This window comes from Paramisgurnus dabryanus, chromosome 20 (genome assembly GCF_030506205.2).
Source record: "Paramisgurnus dabryanus chromosome 20, PD_genome_1.1, whole genome shotgun sequence".
NCBI lineage: Eukaryota > Metazoa > Chordata > Actinopteri > Cypriniformes > Cobitidae > Paramisgurnus > Paramisgurnus dabryanus.
The window spans coordinates 1,768,373-1,785,521 of record NC_133356.1 but is presented as its reverse complement, the minus strand read 5'-3'; the positions used below and the strand labels follow the sequence as shown (position 1 = coordinate 1,785,521).

At 37.3% G+C, this 17,149-nt stretch overlaps 1 protein-coding gene across 4 annotated transcripts in view; it reads right to left on the bottom strand.

Moving 5' to 3' along the window:
* The window catches only part of adgrb3 (adhesion G protein-coupled receptor B3), a 208,129-nt gene that overhangs the window by 108,973 nt on the left and 82,007 nt on the right, over positions 1-17,149 (bottom strand). For 2 of the 4 annotated variants that reach the window (XM_065296013.2, XM_065296012.1), the window contains exons 3-5: positions 7,871-7,981; positions 5,372-5,533; positions 2,506-2,670 (exon numbers count right to left, since the gene is read on the bottom strand). In XM_065296013.2, coding sequence (XP_065152085.1) covers positions 2,506-2,670; positions 5,372-5,533; positions 7,871-7,981 — 438 coding nt within the window. The remainder of the gene's footprint in view (positions 1-2,505; positions 2,671-5,371; positions 5,534-7,870; positions 7,982-17,149) is intronic. The other 2 variants (XM_065296014.1, XM_065296015.1) reach the window with 2 other exon arrangements.

Sequence of the window (17,149 nt, the reverse complement as noted above, 5' to 3'; positions counted from 1 at the left end):
CAACGCAGCACAACATTTCAAAAGGTAAAATAACTTAAATATACAGTAATTACAACACTATAAACATGAATGAAATGCTTGAACTCCCCCTTTAAATGTCTTACTGTATTAGTCTGAGATGGGGTTAATAATGGAGATAATCTTATCCCTTATCTTTAATCATAATCCTGTGTATCTGTCAGTTCATGCAAAGGGGAGCAGAGATAAATGACTCTGATGAGCAGTAATCACTGAGGACCGTGTACATGTTTTTATCCGGTTTGTTGTGGAAAACACTCTTTCAACAACACTGCATGATGTCATTAGCAAAGTAATAATGCTCGTATCATTTTGTTGATGTTTGAAAAGATGTCCTCAGGACCGTTATCCAATATTTCCATGAGTGATGCGATGCCCTGTCCACCATCTGTTTTAAATGCAGAATGGACACGGTGCTCTCAGCATCACCAAGGTCTAGCCATAATGTTTACATACATCTATCCAAAAGTGTTTAAATGAGTAAACAGTCAACAGCAGCACACATTAAACCATAGATGGCATCATGGAAACGTCTGACATCCATTTGCTTCATTGTTTTCAAATTCAACTTCAGAAATCTTAATATAACTTCTTTACATTTTACTAAAGGTTGAACTAACAATCACTGATGAGGAGTGTTGGGGAAAGTTAAGTAATGCATTACAATATTAAGTTACTCCCAAAAAAATTACTTAGTTACTTTCATGGAAAGTAATGCTTACGCTACCTTTTAGTTACTTTTGCGTTACTTTTTCTTGGCTGAGGTTTGATCTCTTTCAGGCCTTGCAGGTGTTTTTATGACTGAAAAGTTCTGAATTCAGAAATTGCATATTTAATCACAAAAGTCAAACTCTGACCTGCCATCTCAGTTTCTGACTCAAACTGTTCCCACACATGACTATACGCATAAAGTGCATAATGTGCATAATGTGACTGTTTAGTTTAATTTAGTACATAATTTTTTTTATTGAATTAATTCAACTAAAAAAGTAACTCAAATATTAATGTGTGCATTTAAAAAGTTATGCGTTACTTTACATGTTACTTTAGAAAAGTAATATTATTACATAATGCATCTTACTTGTACCCCCAACACTGCTGATGAGCCATATTTAACTTTTCATTGTGAAAAGGGAGAGCGACAACTACTAAACTGCCTAAAACTGGCCATGAAAACTCATATTTAATCATCATTTTATTAAATATATAAAGTAAAAGAGCGATACATTTATTAACGTTAATAAATGTTTGTTCGTAGTACTATCATTTACTATTATTGTTCAATTGTTTATACATGTCTGGAAAATGATCCTCTGATCAAAGTACCGGGTCTAACTGCAACTTCACCACTGAATTCTGACATCGCAAATACTTGCAAAATAATTATTTTGCCAAATCGTGCCAGCACACATATAATCTAGATATATTTTGCTATTGGTTGAACGTAAATGACATGCTTCACTTTTAAAGTTCACCTTCTCATATGAAGAATCTATGCACAATTTTATAACATGTTTTGATTAAAATGTATTTGAGTCAGGACAGCAGAGAGTATATGAATACAGAAAGAGTATATTTAAAACCAGAGCTACTAGCTGCCAAAATAACCCTATTAACCCTGGGAAAAGGCAATAATACTGAGTAAGTGACTGCCAGCTAGCCAACATAACCTGGTAAAAGCTGAATATTCACAGCTCTAATGCTTCCAATCTCAAAACATAAAAAATGTGCAAACGGTATTTCATCACACACGAGATCTGAGGTCAACTTTAAAAGCATTGGACCAAAATATGCAAACTGAAATTTGGCAACAGCTTACGCGCAGATCGAACAGGCGCTATAAAATAAAACACAGAGGTGTACAGAGAGGCTAATTGCCTCTTTTTTTGCTGAATAGAATGAGACTTTAAAAGCTCCAGACTAACAAAGCCGCTCAAGATTGTGCAATCTGTTACTTATCCGGGCAAAGCGAAACATTTTGAGCGTATAGAAACGAAATCATCCCTAAAGTGCCTATCATTCATATGCAATTCTCCGTGTTTATGTGATTTCAATTCAGCCGTGATGTGCTAAGTCTGAACCGGTGCCTTTATACAGCGCCGGGTACACGGATGCTTTCAACATGCCACGAGGCCTTGTGAACGTATCCATTCCCTATCTGTGTGGCGTAATAAACTATTCTGTAATTGATCTCGTAATGTTTCACCACTGGCAGCTGCTGCTTTTCCCTGGAGTCACCTCAATGCAAGATGAGCTTTGATTCTTTCAAGATGGGATCAAACATTGAGGGGCTTCCTGATTTCGCCAAATCATTCTCAGAGGACGGTGGCTCGCAACTGCATCCAAATTAGTGGAGTGGTCTTCAATTTACAGCAAAATTGATTACGGTTAGAAAGTGGCTAGAAAAAGCCAGAGGCTTCCTGGATGTAGAAGACAGAGAGGAGAGATGAGAAGATGATAAAAGACAAAACATTTAAGCAGGCACACCTGGGCAGAGAGCAATGTTGCAGAGTTTGCTCTGGGTCTCCGGTCCGTCACACGCTCTTCCTCCGTGTTGGGGCGGAGTGCACATCCGAGTTCGAGTACGATGACCCCGCCCACAGGTGAAGGAGCACAGGCTCCATGGAGACCACTCTTCCCACACGCCGTGCACTGCCAACAGAGGACAAGAGTTAAGAAGCATGCATGCACGCACCCACACCATCATTCAAACACCTCCAGCACCGACTGTACGGTTACCCGTTTATCAGCAGCTGTTTCGGCACAGCAATGCATCAAAACAACTGCATCGGTTCCCCTTTCCTTCACAATTTACCTTCCCCGATCGCCCCCATTCACATCACCATGGCTCATGCCACTCTTTTGTCTCTGCATGATGAAAGACGTGCCAGGAGGCCTTGCCGAGTTGGTCTCGGCTCTCTCAGCGTACTTATCAAAGTCCCAGGTGCGTGTTCGGCGTGCACTTACTCCGGTTTAATCCAGTCATCAGTGTCAAGACTGCCGGGCACTGTTCCCCTCTCCGAACGTCAAATCCCCTTCTCTAATGCTCTTAGTGTATAATGAAAACTCCAATCCCACTCAAAGAGCATTAATTAAAAACAAACTCGCACTCAGGAGCAGCAGGCATTTCCAAAAAAGCTGCTCAATGACTTTGCCATTAAGAGAAAGCCTGGATTTATATCTATAGGATGTTAGCAGATATGGGACGGTGAGAGCAAACACCTTCTGAGACATTTTTCGGCTATTATATTTGAACTGATAAACTGGTGGTTTAAAAGTAGTCTACGTGTCTGTTCTGCAGAAAACAATGCTAAATGTAAATAATAAAATGCAACTGTATAATTGGGCATTGTTAGGAGGACAAAATGAATAGGGTTTAAAAAGAGAGATGGATTTTAGGTCACCACCATAATGTTTATTGTGAAAACTGGATCCTAGTGCAAAACCAGTTGAACTAAAAGGACCTCTTATAAAACCAGTAAACAGTTTAATGTGTAACTGGGATGATTATGGAATGAGTTTTCTTCAATTGTAATTCCAATATGCATCCATTCAAATAGATGTCATCTATATGAATAGTGTAATACTGGTATATTTATCTAAATGGTCTTTTCTCACTGCATTACACAACAAATTGATGTAAATACTGACTCGCCCTCAAAATAAAAGGGTTGGATTGAATTAAGCTGCAGTCCAGAGGGAAAAGAAATGCTTTTATTTGAGTATTCAAGGGTCTTGGTTTCATTCCCTTAAGCTCCGGTCAGGCGCTCCAGTCGAATGTCATTTAAATGTGCCTACGAGGCTTTTCCAAAACCACACCAATCTGAGCTTCTTTAAAAAAAATTTGCAGACTATGGCAAACGTGAACACTATCTTAAATCGTAGGGCTTTTTCACACCTGGTCACTTCATCTGATTTATTAAAACTGTACCATTTTAATTCGGCCACATAAATGCATCTTGGCTGATCGGATCTTCTATTCCTGCACAAAATGCAAATGCACTATTCAATACTCTGCTTTAAAAAACTTAAGATGAAGCTTATACAACAAAAGGCAGCACTTACTGCAAAGGCCAAGGCTGGAGTGTGCAGTACAGAGCGGGAAGAGATTGAGACGGCATGATGATTTACAGGTCCATGGATAAGCACTTAACAAAACACTCTCTGAAAGTTTTATTTCTTTGTTCAATATCATTGGATTCTTTTAACAGTTCAAGAAAGTTTTTTTACCTCCTATAAAGCAACGAGCCTGTTTGTTTGCCTACCTCCCGGCTAATGTGGGAGTGATGTGCTTACATTTGGAAGGAGTAAAACGCTGACATATGTGGCTTCATCAACCAGATGTATTTACACATGTCAATTTGTCCCAGATCATCTCGTGAAACGTTTCGGGGGCATTTACACTTGGTCTTTTTACGATTGGCTATCCAATCAGAGAAAACACATATGCAAGTGACCAGGTGTAAAAATGCTCTTAGATGTATAGGAAGTGCATTTTGGTCCAATGATAACATTTTCCACACATATACATATTTTAAACATGTGCTGTTAAGATAGTACTGTATATTATTTTAAGTCATATGAAAATTCTGTAGATCTCTAACTCTGTGTAAGCAGATTGATTTAGCCACACAAAAAGTCTTAAATCTGCTGAATTGCCATTTTGAGAGCTAATGGTGTAAGCAATCTCTCTTCATGCCCTTTTGCTTAAAATAAAAATCCAGTTAGCTGGTGACATAAGTTCAATGCTGCTGAGGTGATGTGTAAACTGCATTAATCTACCGATACCAAATGTCCCAAAAGAGCTGAACTGCATTTTTAGAGCTCACAACGAAAAAAACAAACAAACCCACTTTTACGTCGTTTTACTTAAGATAAATAGTTAGTTGGTGACAACATGTTCAATGCTGTTGACATCATCATTGAACCTGGCCCTATCAAAATGCCACCTCCAAAATTGAATAATTAAATATAAAGATTTCAAAACAAAATGGTAATTCAGGTGTTTAAGTTCCTTCTCGCACATTTTCTACACCAGATGAACCTTTAATTTCACTTATTTATCTGTATACACAAACCTTGGCTGGGTCGCACATTGAGAAGAGTGAACGATGACGGAAATGTGAATGAACAACATAAAAACGAATTCATGGCAAGATAAATGACAAAATAATCAAGAGTGATAAACATGAATATCCGAGCAGACATAAAGATAAATAAGTATGCAATAATGATAAAGCAACACAAATTTAAAGCGATGACAACGAAGCAAAAATAAACATTTTCTTCCCTAAAGGATGAGAGGTACATAACAAACACTGAGGGAGAGTCCAGAGCCTGCGGCTAACACTACCTGGGCAGGGGGCAGTGTTATTGCACACCCTGGATTCTCTTAAAGGGCCGCTGCAGTGTGATCCGTAAGGTGAGATACACGTTCTTGTTCGCACCTGCGACCCTTGACCGCATGTGACTGAGCAAGAGCTCCACTGGGACCACTCCTCAGCACCAGGGTCACCTGTAGGAGAAGGGTGACACCAGTTAAAAGCAGTAACACGGTCATGTGACACCCCGAGGGGTCGGAGCCAGTAGGAGCAGTAAGGGCTTCGCTAATTTACACAAGAGGCCACACCGAGTATTAAAAGGGGGCAAAAGTGGGACAGGCTCGTGGGGGACTTGATATGATCCTGCCTGAGTGATATTCAGGGTTCGGTCGTCCTGGAGAAAAGGCGTCCAGCGCTGCTCACCTGTGCTTCTGGAGGTCACGGCTGCAACCTTGCATGAATGCACATGATGTTATCATTTGGGAGATTTCCATTTAGGTGCTTTATGTGCATTTGATCCGAATTAAACCTTTACTTTGATCGGCCCCAGAAGCACAACTGCGCACGTCTGGCCTGGCGGATAAAAAATATTTATGATTTGTTAAGGTTGGCCTACATGTAGTATTCATATTAAAACCAGTAAACATAAGATTGATCATCATTCAAAGCAGGATCATATCAGTTTTACTGTGTGGCCATCAAGTCATATCATAATGGGAGCTTTATCAGCATTTAAAAATACCAGGGCTTAACTTCATATTTATATTTTCATATAAAGCATGCAACCAATTTGATGGAATAAACTGAAAGAAAAAGGTGAAGAAAATTAATAGATGGAAATAAATATATAAATTATAATAACTATGCAGAATTCATGCAACATGGCTTTTAAAAGTTAGAATGACCTTTTGATGGGAGTTAGTTTTCTACTAACTACAGTTCCACAGCAGAAGAGACCTCTGGACCTAAATTTAACTTTTATTTAGACTGTTTTTCGATAAGAAATAGAGAAGAAATGGACGGGGTTGCATTCCCCCCCAACATATTCAGCAGATCACAGCAATTTCGCTCACAATCAGAAATTCACTTGTGGGAAAAGCTATCTGAACTTTTAAAAATTCAGTTTGATTTCAGAGCAAAAATTACGATTTGCTGACTGTGTTGTGAATTTAATCTCTGGCAGTGATCGCTGGTGTAAAAACACATGAAGTTTATTCCGATTGTTTATTTACTTAGTTAGTTTAAAAGCATGAACTGCTTTTAAGTCAAATGTTGTGCATCTGTACGCTAAAAACTGGAACAGGTGTAATTCCCAATGAGCAATTGCATGGCCAAACCAAACTCTAACAAGACCTTTCACAATATAACAATCCAATTGTCATGTGATGCTGAATAAAGGGATAAGCATGACAAAGAAAATGTTGGATTCAGACCCTCCGATGACTTAAATAGCTTTTGATTTTCAGTGTTGAAGCCAAATTTCTACACACAGTCTGAAGAGCATACTGACCAGAAATAACTTTAAATCAAATATGCTCTCGAAAAGGAAAGACAGTTTTAATGGCTGAGAATCTATCGGTATGACCTTCAGGTTTGGATTTATGAAAACTTCCTGTCATCCTCAGTGATTGTATTCGATTGAAAGGTGGATCAACTGTGGATGTAGTGGTACAACAAACTCAGACAATCTGAAAATAAGAAACTAAATGCTGGATGAATGAACATTTAAAGAGACTGATTGGAATGGAAACAAGGTTGTTAAGGTTTAGTGATGCACAATGACTTGCAAATCAAATGATAGTAAGTGCTGCACAAAAGGTGAACGGAAAATAAGATGGCTGCTTAAAGCCCCTCCCCAAAACAGCTATCAGTCATCTATAATACATGCAGAAAAACAAAAAGCAGAAATTAAAGTAGGTAACACATTACAGTAAGGTTATATACAATAACACGATCCAACAATGAACAATTCCTTTTCAACAAAATTTATTTTATATATTCACAAATACATGTACAAGTTTAGGCTAACATTAGTTGATGCATTTGGAATTAACATGAACTAACACTGACCAATGCTACTCAATGAGTTTACGTTTAATAAATGCTCATTGTTAGTTCAAGACACCAAATGCATGATATATCTTATTGTAAGGTGTTACCAAAATCATTTTAAGCAACACTTTCATTCATATTTGTTTGTAATTTGGCACTTTATAGGTATTGTATCAGGGTTATTTTGTCAATGTTTGTCACTCTCATTGAATCTTTGAGTTTTTATTTAATGATCAAAAGCCTGGGCTGCTTAATTTGATAACATCCGCTTTGATAGTGAAACTTCCAATCATGTATGCAGATGTGGCCAATTATGCCTTTTCCCAACATATTTATAAAGTGATAGAGGGAGAAAATAAATGATAAATAAACATTGTCACTTAAGAAGTGCAGTACATAAGAGAGCATGCAAGTGACTTAAGATGAAAATTAAGTTTAGTTTACATAAGGAAAGGAAAGAAGCATAACTATTGAATTACCAGTTTGTGCCATAAATTTAGCAGACTCATCTCGCTCCTGTAGGTTCTTTGTGTCAAGTACTGATCTTGGCCGCTGACTTTTAACAGTATGTTCTCCGATCATTCCATATTCTAGGGACAGAATAAAGGTTCATGAAAAACTAGGCTTGGATACAAAAAGAGAGAGAAAAGGAAATAAAAGAGCACAATTCTGGCAGAGTCGGTCGCAGTACATGGTTAAAAAATAATGCAAACCACACATGGACAACTTTTCTTGACTTTAATCTTTATCGTTTAAGGAAAAGCAAAGAAGAGTGCATAGAACGACTTATCAGTGGTGGTGAGCTGCAAGGATTAATTGAGCGTAGAAGCACAAAAACGCATGCAAAACTTTTTAACAAGAGCTCAGTAGCCCACCCCTCCCGCCACGGTCGGATAAACCAAAACTAAAGGAGAAAAAAGAAAAAAGGAAAATGTGTAAGCCATCTGAAAGCCACAGAGGAAGGGTAGGGGGTGGCAAAGGGAGGGAAGGGGGGTGTGGCGTGGTGTCATGGACATGCTAGGTTGATCCACACTGTCGGCAACAGATCCAGGCTTCTGGAATAATTAGTTAGTTAAGACCCAGAATTAGTAAAAGAATTATGTGCTGGTATATCTAACAAAATATCAAATGATGAATTATCACGCAAATGTAATTCGAAAGCTGTGCATCATTCAAATTGGATTCATCACTCTGTATTTTGGCGCAACAATATGGCTAATTTGTCTTTGTTCTTATCGTAATCAATTAATAATTCAAAGAGCTTTGTAAGAGTCATTGTTAACCCCTCTTTGAGTCGCTTTCAAAACTTCTTTCTAGTTTAACATTTGTTTTACTTTAGTTTTCGATGTCTCGCAGCCATGCTTCCATTGCTAATTGGGAATTACACTGTTGATGCAAGAGAAAAACACAGCGTCGCCATCGTTTCTGGTTGTGTCTTATTCATCTCCATGCGTTGATGTCCACTCTCAGAAAACAGAAACATTGAATCTAGCAGGAAACAACATCTGAGGACTTAATAAAAGCCAAGGTTTGAGGTCAAAGTCACTCTACAGTATGAATATGATGCAGTTTCACACCTCGGGCACCAAGAGCCATGTTTATGCTTCTGCCCTTGACCCAGTATGGCCCAAAGCCTTGCCACTCTATTTCAACTTTCTCCAGTACTTATAATAAATAAGACGACAAAAATCACTTCAGCTATTACTGCTTTATCCATGCCCACATACCGTACTGCATAAGTCATACACCTGTCGAAACACTACAACATCAGCCATCAATAACGTCCTTGGTGTTGGTGGCAAAGGGGTCACAGCGAGCCCAGCTGAATGTTTTAATATACAACGGTGCACATAGGTGGAAAAATAAAGTTTTTTCAGTCCTACTGCAAAAGTCCTCATGTCACATTCGAGGGCTTGCTAAACCATGGTAAAGAAATAGCTCACCGCAAAAATGTAAACTCGGTCATCACTTACTCACCCGCATGTCGTTCCAATCTCAGCGGTAGAAAACAGGTGAGATTTTGAAGAATATCCTGGAGCTTTTTTTACATTTGATAAAAGAGAATGGGGACTAGTGCTGTTAAGATCCAAAAGCTCCACACAAACCATAAAGTTATGAAATAGTTTGAGTTCCAAAACCAGATATATTTTTTTTAAATCTTGTTTTTTTGATTGTGCATTCCAATTAATAGTTTTTATGTAAGCCTTCATAACTAAAAATAGCACAATAAAACACAATAATTAACATAATAATAAACATGTTTTGTCAAACATTTTATCTAGTTTCAGAACTTCGTCTTCTGAAATCTTTGATAGATTGATCTCATGGGAATTCGAAGGTATTTCACAAGTTAGGCAAATCGTAGGAATAGTACAAAGTGAATTATACAAAAACATACAATTATTAGAAAACAAAAACTATAATGAAATCCCACCCCTAAACTTTGGGTAACCATACAATTGTGGTTGTACAAATGAATACGAATTAGCCACCTCGTAAAAATGCACAACTGCCATGAGATTGTGTTGGGTGGCTTTGTGTAAGAACCACATTAGAATATAAATCATTATAGCATGGGTCTGTTGAATGCTATGATTTTTTTGACCTGTCAAATGTATTACAATAACCACCAGAGCAATGTCTGTGGTAACCGTGGTATATGAGTAATAATTGACTCTGGTCCTTTAAATTATTTGAAAATAATGCATACCGTCATGCAGCATTACCACCTTGGGTGTGCATTATTTTCGAATAATTCAAAGGCTCGTTATCAATTATTCCTTAGTTATTTACTGAACAATTCTCAAATCAGATACAAAGCCTTTATTTGTTGTGTCAGGTTGGATGTCATTAATGATAGACGTTATTGAGAGGGTGAGTAAATTATATATATATATATATATATATATATATATATATATATTTTTTTTTTTTTAATACACGTTTATAGCATAAGAGTCATTGTTTACTGGTGAGTAAATAATAAAATTAGCAAAATAATGGATTTACTGTACGTTTGTCTTTGAGGTAAAACACAGTATACACTTTATACACTGTTAAAGGTCCAATGTGTGAATTTTAGGAAGATCTCTTGACAGAAATGCAATATAATATTATCAGTGGTGTATAAAGAGACATTACATAATGAACCGTAATAAAAATGTTTTTATTACCTTAGAATAAGCCATTTTTATCTACATCTAGAGAAAGATATTATCTTTTAAATATTCATCTTATCTATCTCATAAATAACTTTTGCATTCATCTCTTGAATCTTATAGGCATTTGAATTAATTTTCTCTCACAGATTTCTGATCTGGGTCATGACAAAAAAATTGAATTAGAAATAATCCTATTGACTGCATTTGAAGCAGAACGTTTTACTTCTTATCACATTAATGATGTTAACACATAAATCAGACAATGCTGTGACAGTTCAGCGATATCACGACAGTCGTGGTCTTGACCGTGGTTCTGAGATAAAATCCAGAGTCCTCTTAATCTGAGGTCAAGGAAAGAGTACTACCATCTCGAGTACTACACCACTACCAATATGGCTGTAACTGGTATTAGCTTCATGTAGATACTGGAACCCAGTAAGACGTCCTTATGTAACCAACAAGACCTGCACCAGACCACTAAACCAGCATCAGACCACTAAACCAGCACCAGACCACTAAACCAGCACCAGACCTCTAAACCAGCACCAGACCACTAAACCAGCACCAGACCTCTAAACCAGCACCAGATCAGAAAAAACAACCTGGAAATTGAGAACGATCTAAGGTGCTCTTTTCAGCAGGGGTGGCAAATGAAATGTTTCCGGACAATAAGTAATATACTTCAATATTTGAGAGAATACATTCATGTGGTTATAGAGAGATGTTCTCATTAGAGACAGTAAACTATAGCGCGCTACATTGATTGAGGCTGAATTGTGCAATGGAAGAATCACAAACTCTCGATACAGAAACCTAATGAATCTTCCAGCATCATTTCTACAACAGCATGTTACCGTGGCAACAGTGAGTCAAAGGAAGTAGAGAGAAATAAGAAAAAAGTTGTCAAAGAGGAAATGACTATTTAAAGATGCTGGTTTAATTTGTGTGGGGACCATATTATTTTACACACGGTAAGCAAGCAATAATTAGTGTCGTCTAGCAACAATGGGCGTTTTGAATGGCTAATGACTGCCTAAGAGGCCATATGACTGAAATGTAAAGCAACGAATCATGTTTCCGTTTGTGCCTTGTCATGTTTGGGGCGAGATTGATTTGGCATTGTTGTGGAAACGCACTAGTTTTTACCAGTTTGAATTCTTCGATCTCTGCATTACATTTCTAAGCAGAGATATGATTCACAATTTAGGTCTTTCTTATTGATCCAAAGTTGATGGTTTTATGTGTTGTCAATGTGTATATGCATGGACAATCAATCTCGTGAGTCCAAGATGGCGTGGTTACCGGAAGCTAGTTATTATAGTGTATAAAGTTACATGGATATTTTTCGTATAAAATCCTGTGTGGATTACATCTGTGAAGGATGGATGCACTTTTTTGGGCTTCAAAGTCAGAAGTTGTTCCCTGATCCCTGGTTTCTACCGTTATAGGCTTTGGAAAAGCTAGGACTTTACTAAAATAAATCCAAATGTGTTTGTCTGAAAGATGATGAACATATGTATCTCAGATTGCTTGATTGTACAGTAAGTAAATCATGGCTTTAACATCTACTCAAAAGAGCTCCACCTATCTGTCTGGAAAATTAAAGGAGGGTTTTGCAACACACGTGAGCTTTTAGGGGGCGTACACACCAAAACTTTTACGCCCGCGGCTGGCGCATGTTTTCAATTGTTTTCAATGGAAGCTCTGCGTTTTTCAAATAAGCCAGCAGCTAGCGGTTTTCTTCCGTCCTAAAACCGGTGCTTGCCGTTTTTTCCGCGCTCGACACTGAGCGTCGAGAGTTGAAAGAGATTAAATTTTGGGTGAAATGCTCCGCTCGTCAATTTCAGTTCTCACACGGCCGTCCAATCACAGTGGAAGAGGGGCGGAACATTACAACAGCAACCAATCGGCTCACAGCTGAAGTATCAGAGCTACCAAAACGCTCAGCTGAAAAAAGCTGGCTTTCAGCATTCTACAGGCGTTTCAGTCGCGTTTAAAATTTTGGTGTGCACAACCCATTAATGTAAATACGATAAAAGAGAAGATGCTGTTTAAAACCGCTTAGGTCAGGGATTAAAATCACAAAGGCCAATTCACATATAAGAGCAAACTGATAAAGAGCTCATCAGCAAAAGCAGAGCTGCTGGCGGATGCTGTAATGTTTGAATATCTGTGAAGAGCACAGCTCTCTCCGGGTGATGTGGCGGCACATAAAACCTCTGCCATCTAACAGAGCATCAGATAAAACACAAGCGGTAATTACTAACAGCACTTCAGGGGGATTCTTTGCTTATTTTGGCCAAAAAGAAAATTAGAAATGAAACTCTCTTGTTTCTATGACTAACAATGTCCAACAGTGGATACACAGTACATGCATAACCAAGAGATCTTTTGGCATTTTGGTTTAAAAACATACATGAATTAGAAAATAAAGTACCTGTACCTGTATCAGTAGTATCCATTGCGGTACCCTGATTTGTACCTAAATGCTAGCTTACATTCTTATGAGATACTAATATGAACTGGGTCCACCCACAGCTGGGGACTATTTTATGACCATTTCTTATGGACCGGAGGCAAGAATGAAACAAAAAATGTATACATCTATACTAAACAGATATGTATACTAAAACGTTGAGAAATAGTGTAGATACTGAATGATCTGATCTGAATGATCTGAAATTTGAAAAGTAGCGAAAAATAAATAATGCAAGCATGGTAAAATGTTTCTGTAATAAGACCTTAATGAAAAAGGAAACAAATGATGTGACATACAGTACAGTAAAATGCCCTTAAGAAACAACTATAAATATTCTCCATTAGCACAGATTACTAGCAGTGTACTTTATTCAATTACATGCTTGCTTTTCAGACACCGTGTGCTGGTTTGGTCCTGATATAGAGTTGAGCTTTGAACTATTGAGAAAAAAACACCTTCAGTGAGATGATGCAGGGCCATAAAAAAGAGGGAAAAAAACTGTCCCTGTATGATTTATGGTTTAAGAAATCTCAGGTGCAGCTAGCACTGTCCATGATGCCACATGAGCTTCAGTACGAATGCAGAACAAAGCCAGCAACCCTGTGATCAAACACGAAAAAGGGACACACAAAGCTCAGCACAAATGTTCAGCCTGTGATGCGGCACACATCGGGATTTTCGTGCACTCCTCCGACGCTATCCACCCATGATAGATGATGTCTGAGCGGACAGCTATCTATACCCAACCCCTTTAACCAAGCTAGATGGGGATGGATAGCCTGCTCTTTACTCTGACAATGATTTGAAAAATAGGAGACATGCTGTCTGAAGGGATTCGCCCTGCGTTACTCGGACTCCATTTCACTTTCTGTGCCGAGACTAAAATACAATTTACAGCACTTTGGTTTCTCATTACAAAAAAAAAAAAACTTTAGATGCACATCTCATATTTGTATTGTATCAACTATAAATGATTATATAACATAAAATAACCCAGTGTGCTAGTCTTTAGCATGTCAAATTAAGGGTTTGGCCTTGCCATCCAATTACTCTAAGTAAAATCATGCAACCATGTCTTAATTTTAAGATCATCTTTTAAATTGATAATCACATGAATTAATTTTATTATAAATATTTAATTTGAATGTCTCCCACAGTGTGTGCACAACACTCTTAAAGAATAATGTTGTAACATCATTTGGATTAAAACAAGAAACACATCAGGGAACAGACAGAAGGAACAAAAAACACAAGAAAGATGCATGCATAAAAGACACAAGACCAAGGCTCAGTGTCATACATGAAGGAAAAACATACATATTCACAGCACTGAGAGCCTTTTAAATTATGATGATGTTGAAATTCTGCATGAAATGAGGAAGGTGATAAATGATCACACAAGATAATGATCCAGAGAGAGAGAGAGAGATTGGTTGGATATTTCAAAGGTTGCCTTTGCTCTCTGTAATCTTGCAAAACACACATGGAGGTCTATTGAAAGGATTGCTCAGTGAATAGCTTTTCTAGCCCGGACGAGTAAAGACGATCTTGTAAAATGCATCTATAAAATATTTACTTACAATACGGTCACAGCTACAAATAGTGACATTTTAAGCATGACTACATACAGTATATTCTTGTAACTAAGACATATTTATATATAATACAGATGTCTGTAACAACTCGCTCTTGGACTTTGTAAAACATTATATACTGTAGTTATAACTGTGATGTTTTCTTATAGTAGTTCTGTATTTGTCTCCATTTGCAAACACATTATAGCTCATTTGCTCTACCGCTTCTCTTGGGATGTCGAAAATTTGTGTTGAATTTTCCATAGGAATGCAAAATCACATTAGACTGCTAAAAACAAATGGAGACAGATTAAAGTGTCTCCTCTAGATTTTCAGATGAGATCTTAACAATGTCTCAAGCACTGCTTTGATTTGCTATGAAAAGTCTGATTATATAACAAATGAATCTTACAGTGTGTGCACGTATTTAAAAAAAAAACCTTAGGATTATTATATTAAATACACTAGGTCAGCAGAATGTGCCACTCGCTCTTCGTTTTGTGAGTTAGAGTAGTTTAGTTAAGTGTTATTACAGTAAGATTAAAATTCAAATGATATTTTTTCTAAAAAGAACATTACACCTGAAAATGAAATGGTTGCTTTTATTTAAGGGTTGCTTACTCATTCTCTATGTCTTTACATTTTTTTTATAGCCTACATTTGTAATAAGACAAAGCTAACTTTGAGAATCATGTTGTAACAAAAACATTTAAATATGGTTTATTTCAGTATCTTTAGTATAGTCACCCTTTGCCTAGAACGTGTAGAAATGTGTTCTTGGCATTTTATCAAGCAGCTTCTTTAAGTCTCAGCCAAAGATGCTTTTTAAACATTATTAAAGGAATTTCCATCCATTATGGCTCTTTTGGCTACTTTTCTTCATTATTTGGCCAAAGTCATTCAAAAACATTTTTATTAATAAAACATTTTGGGTTTTATGAATGGGCTTTTGGTTGGTAATGAAAGAAAAATGTTTTGTCTATAAAAGAAATGAATGTAAAAAATTGCTGTAATTATGCAGCTGGTTGCCAGGAACTTACCGTAGAAGATAATAACTGAAAATGTTTAATATTAATTTAACTTTGAACAAACTGTTGCCAATAAATAACATAAATGTAAACTCTACATTAAGTCACTGGTAACAAGCTCCCAGTAATGCAAGATTTTTTTTGTGTATGCTTTTGGAGTTAAGTTGACCCCTTAAAGTGACACTTTGTAGTTTTTCAACCTTCGTAATATATTTTCAAGACCCTTGTGATGGTACATCGACTAAAAATAGGTTGAATGACGTGTCTACCATAGCCTGACGGGGTCTGTATCACTTTTACTCGTACTTTTAAACTTGGGGTATCGGGTAGTAACCTGAGCACAAAAAGAACTAAAAAAATCTGCTTTACAGCATACGTCACTTCCTCCACTTCCTTAAATTCGGACGTGAGAGCGCAACTATTTATTTTCCTGATGTTTTTGTCATGGCCGAAGCAGCAACTATGAAAAGAGAAAAGGGGAGAGTGACCGAATAAAAAGAAGGACGAGGTACAATTAAATTGGGCCTGCGTTTACTCGCTGGCGTGAACTAAATGAGGAGGAGGGGTTCCTAACCAATGCTGACTTGGCCGTCATGCTTTTGGACTATATTTTTTGCATATATAAGTCCTGTCTGGTGCCTGAACACAATTTTTTTACATGAATTTTACTGGAAGCTACTTGGAGAGTGTAGAGAGAGACTTAAATCACATGACACTTTGGCGCCGTGGTAGTGTCATGGAGCTACAACATGGCCGATCCGAATTCGATTCCCCTATAAGGCATTTTTTAATATAAACTTTAACCAAGCGACCACCGTAACAATTGGCTTGTAAACTTGAGCTACGCGATCTTTTGGCATTTGAAAAAAATATAACCCATGAAATTATATTCATATGACATGCTGAAAGGCACACTATGTGACCTAAAGAGTTATCTTATTTTCCTTTGCGACAGTGCTGCGGCACTTGTGGCCTCTAGGGGCGCTAGACGTGAAAAATAAATGTCTAGCACCCCCTAGTGGCCAAAAAGTTCCGCGGTGTGCCTTTTACTTCTGAACAGTAGTGTATTTGACTTGTCAGGCAGAATGTTAGGACTTATTAATACATATAGATTTTTTATACAATGAAATTAAATAAAGCCATTGTCTGCTATTTAATATGTGACAATTTGTAATTTTTCGATGACATGTCTATGCTGGTTCACCCCCCCAAATGCCAGCTATTTAAGATTGCTAAAACATTATAACTATCTATATCTGTCTCTATGCCTAAATACAACAGGACAGGGACTTGGAGGCTTTAGTTTCTGTTTACAATGACGCAAACAAGTATTTTTGTACTAAGAGGGATTTCCCCAACAGTTTAGGAGATTACAAGAAATCCTAAAATAAGAAACTGCTAAAATAAAAATGCTAAGAATCTAGTTTTAAGTCTGTGCCTAAGGCCTTGTTCATAACAAAATCAGAAAATACAACCAAGAACCAGTTGTTTGTGCTCTTGCTTATAATTTTATCTA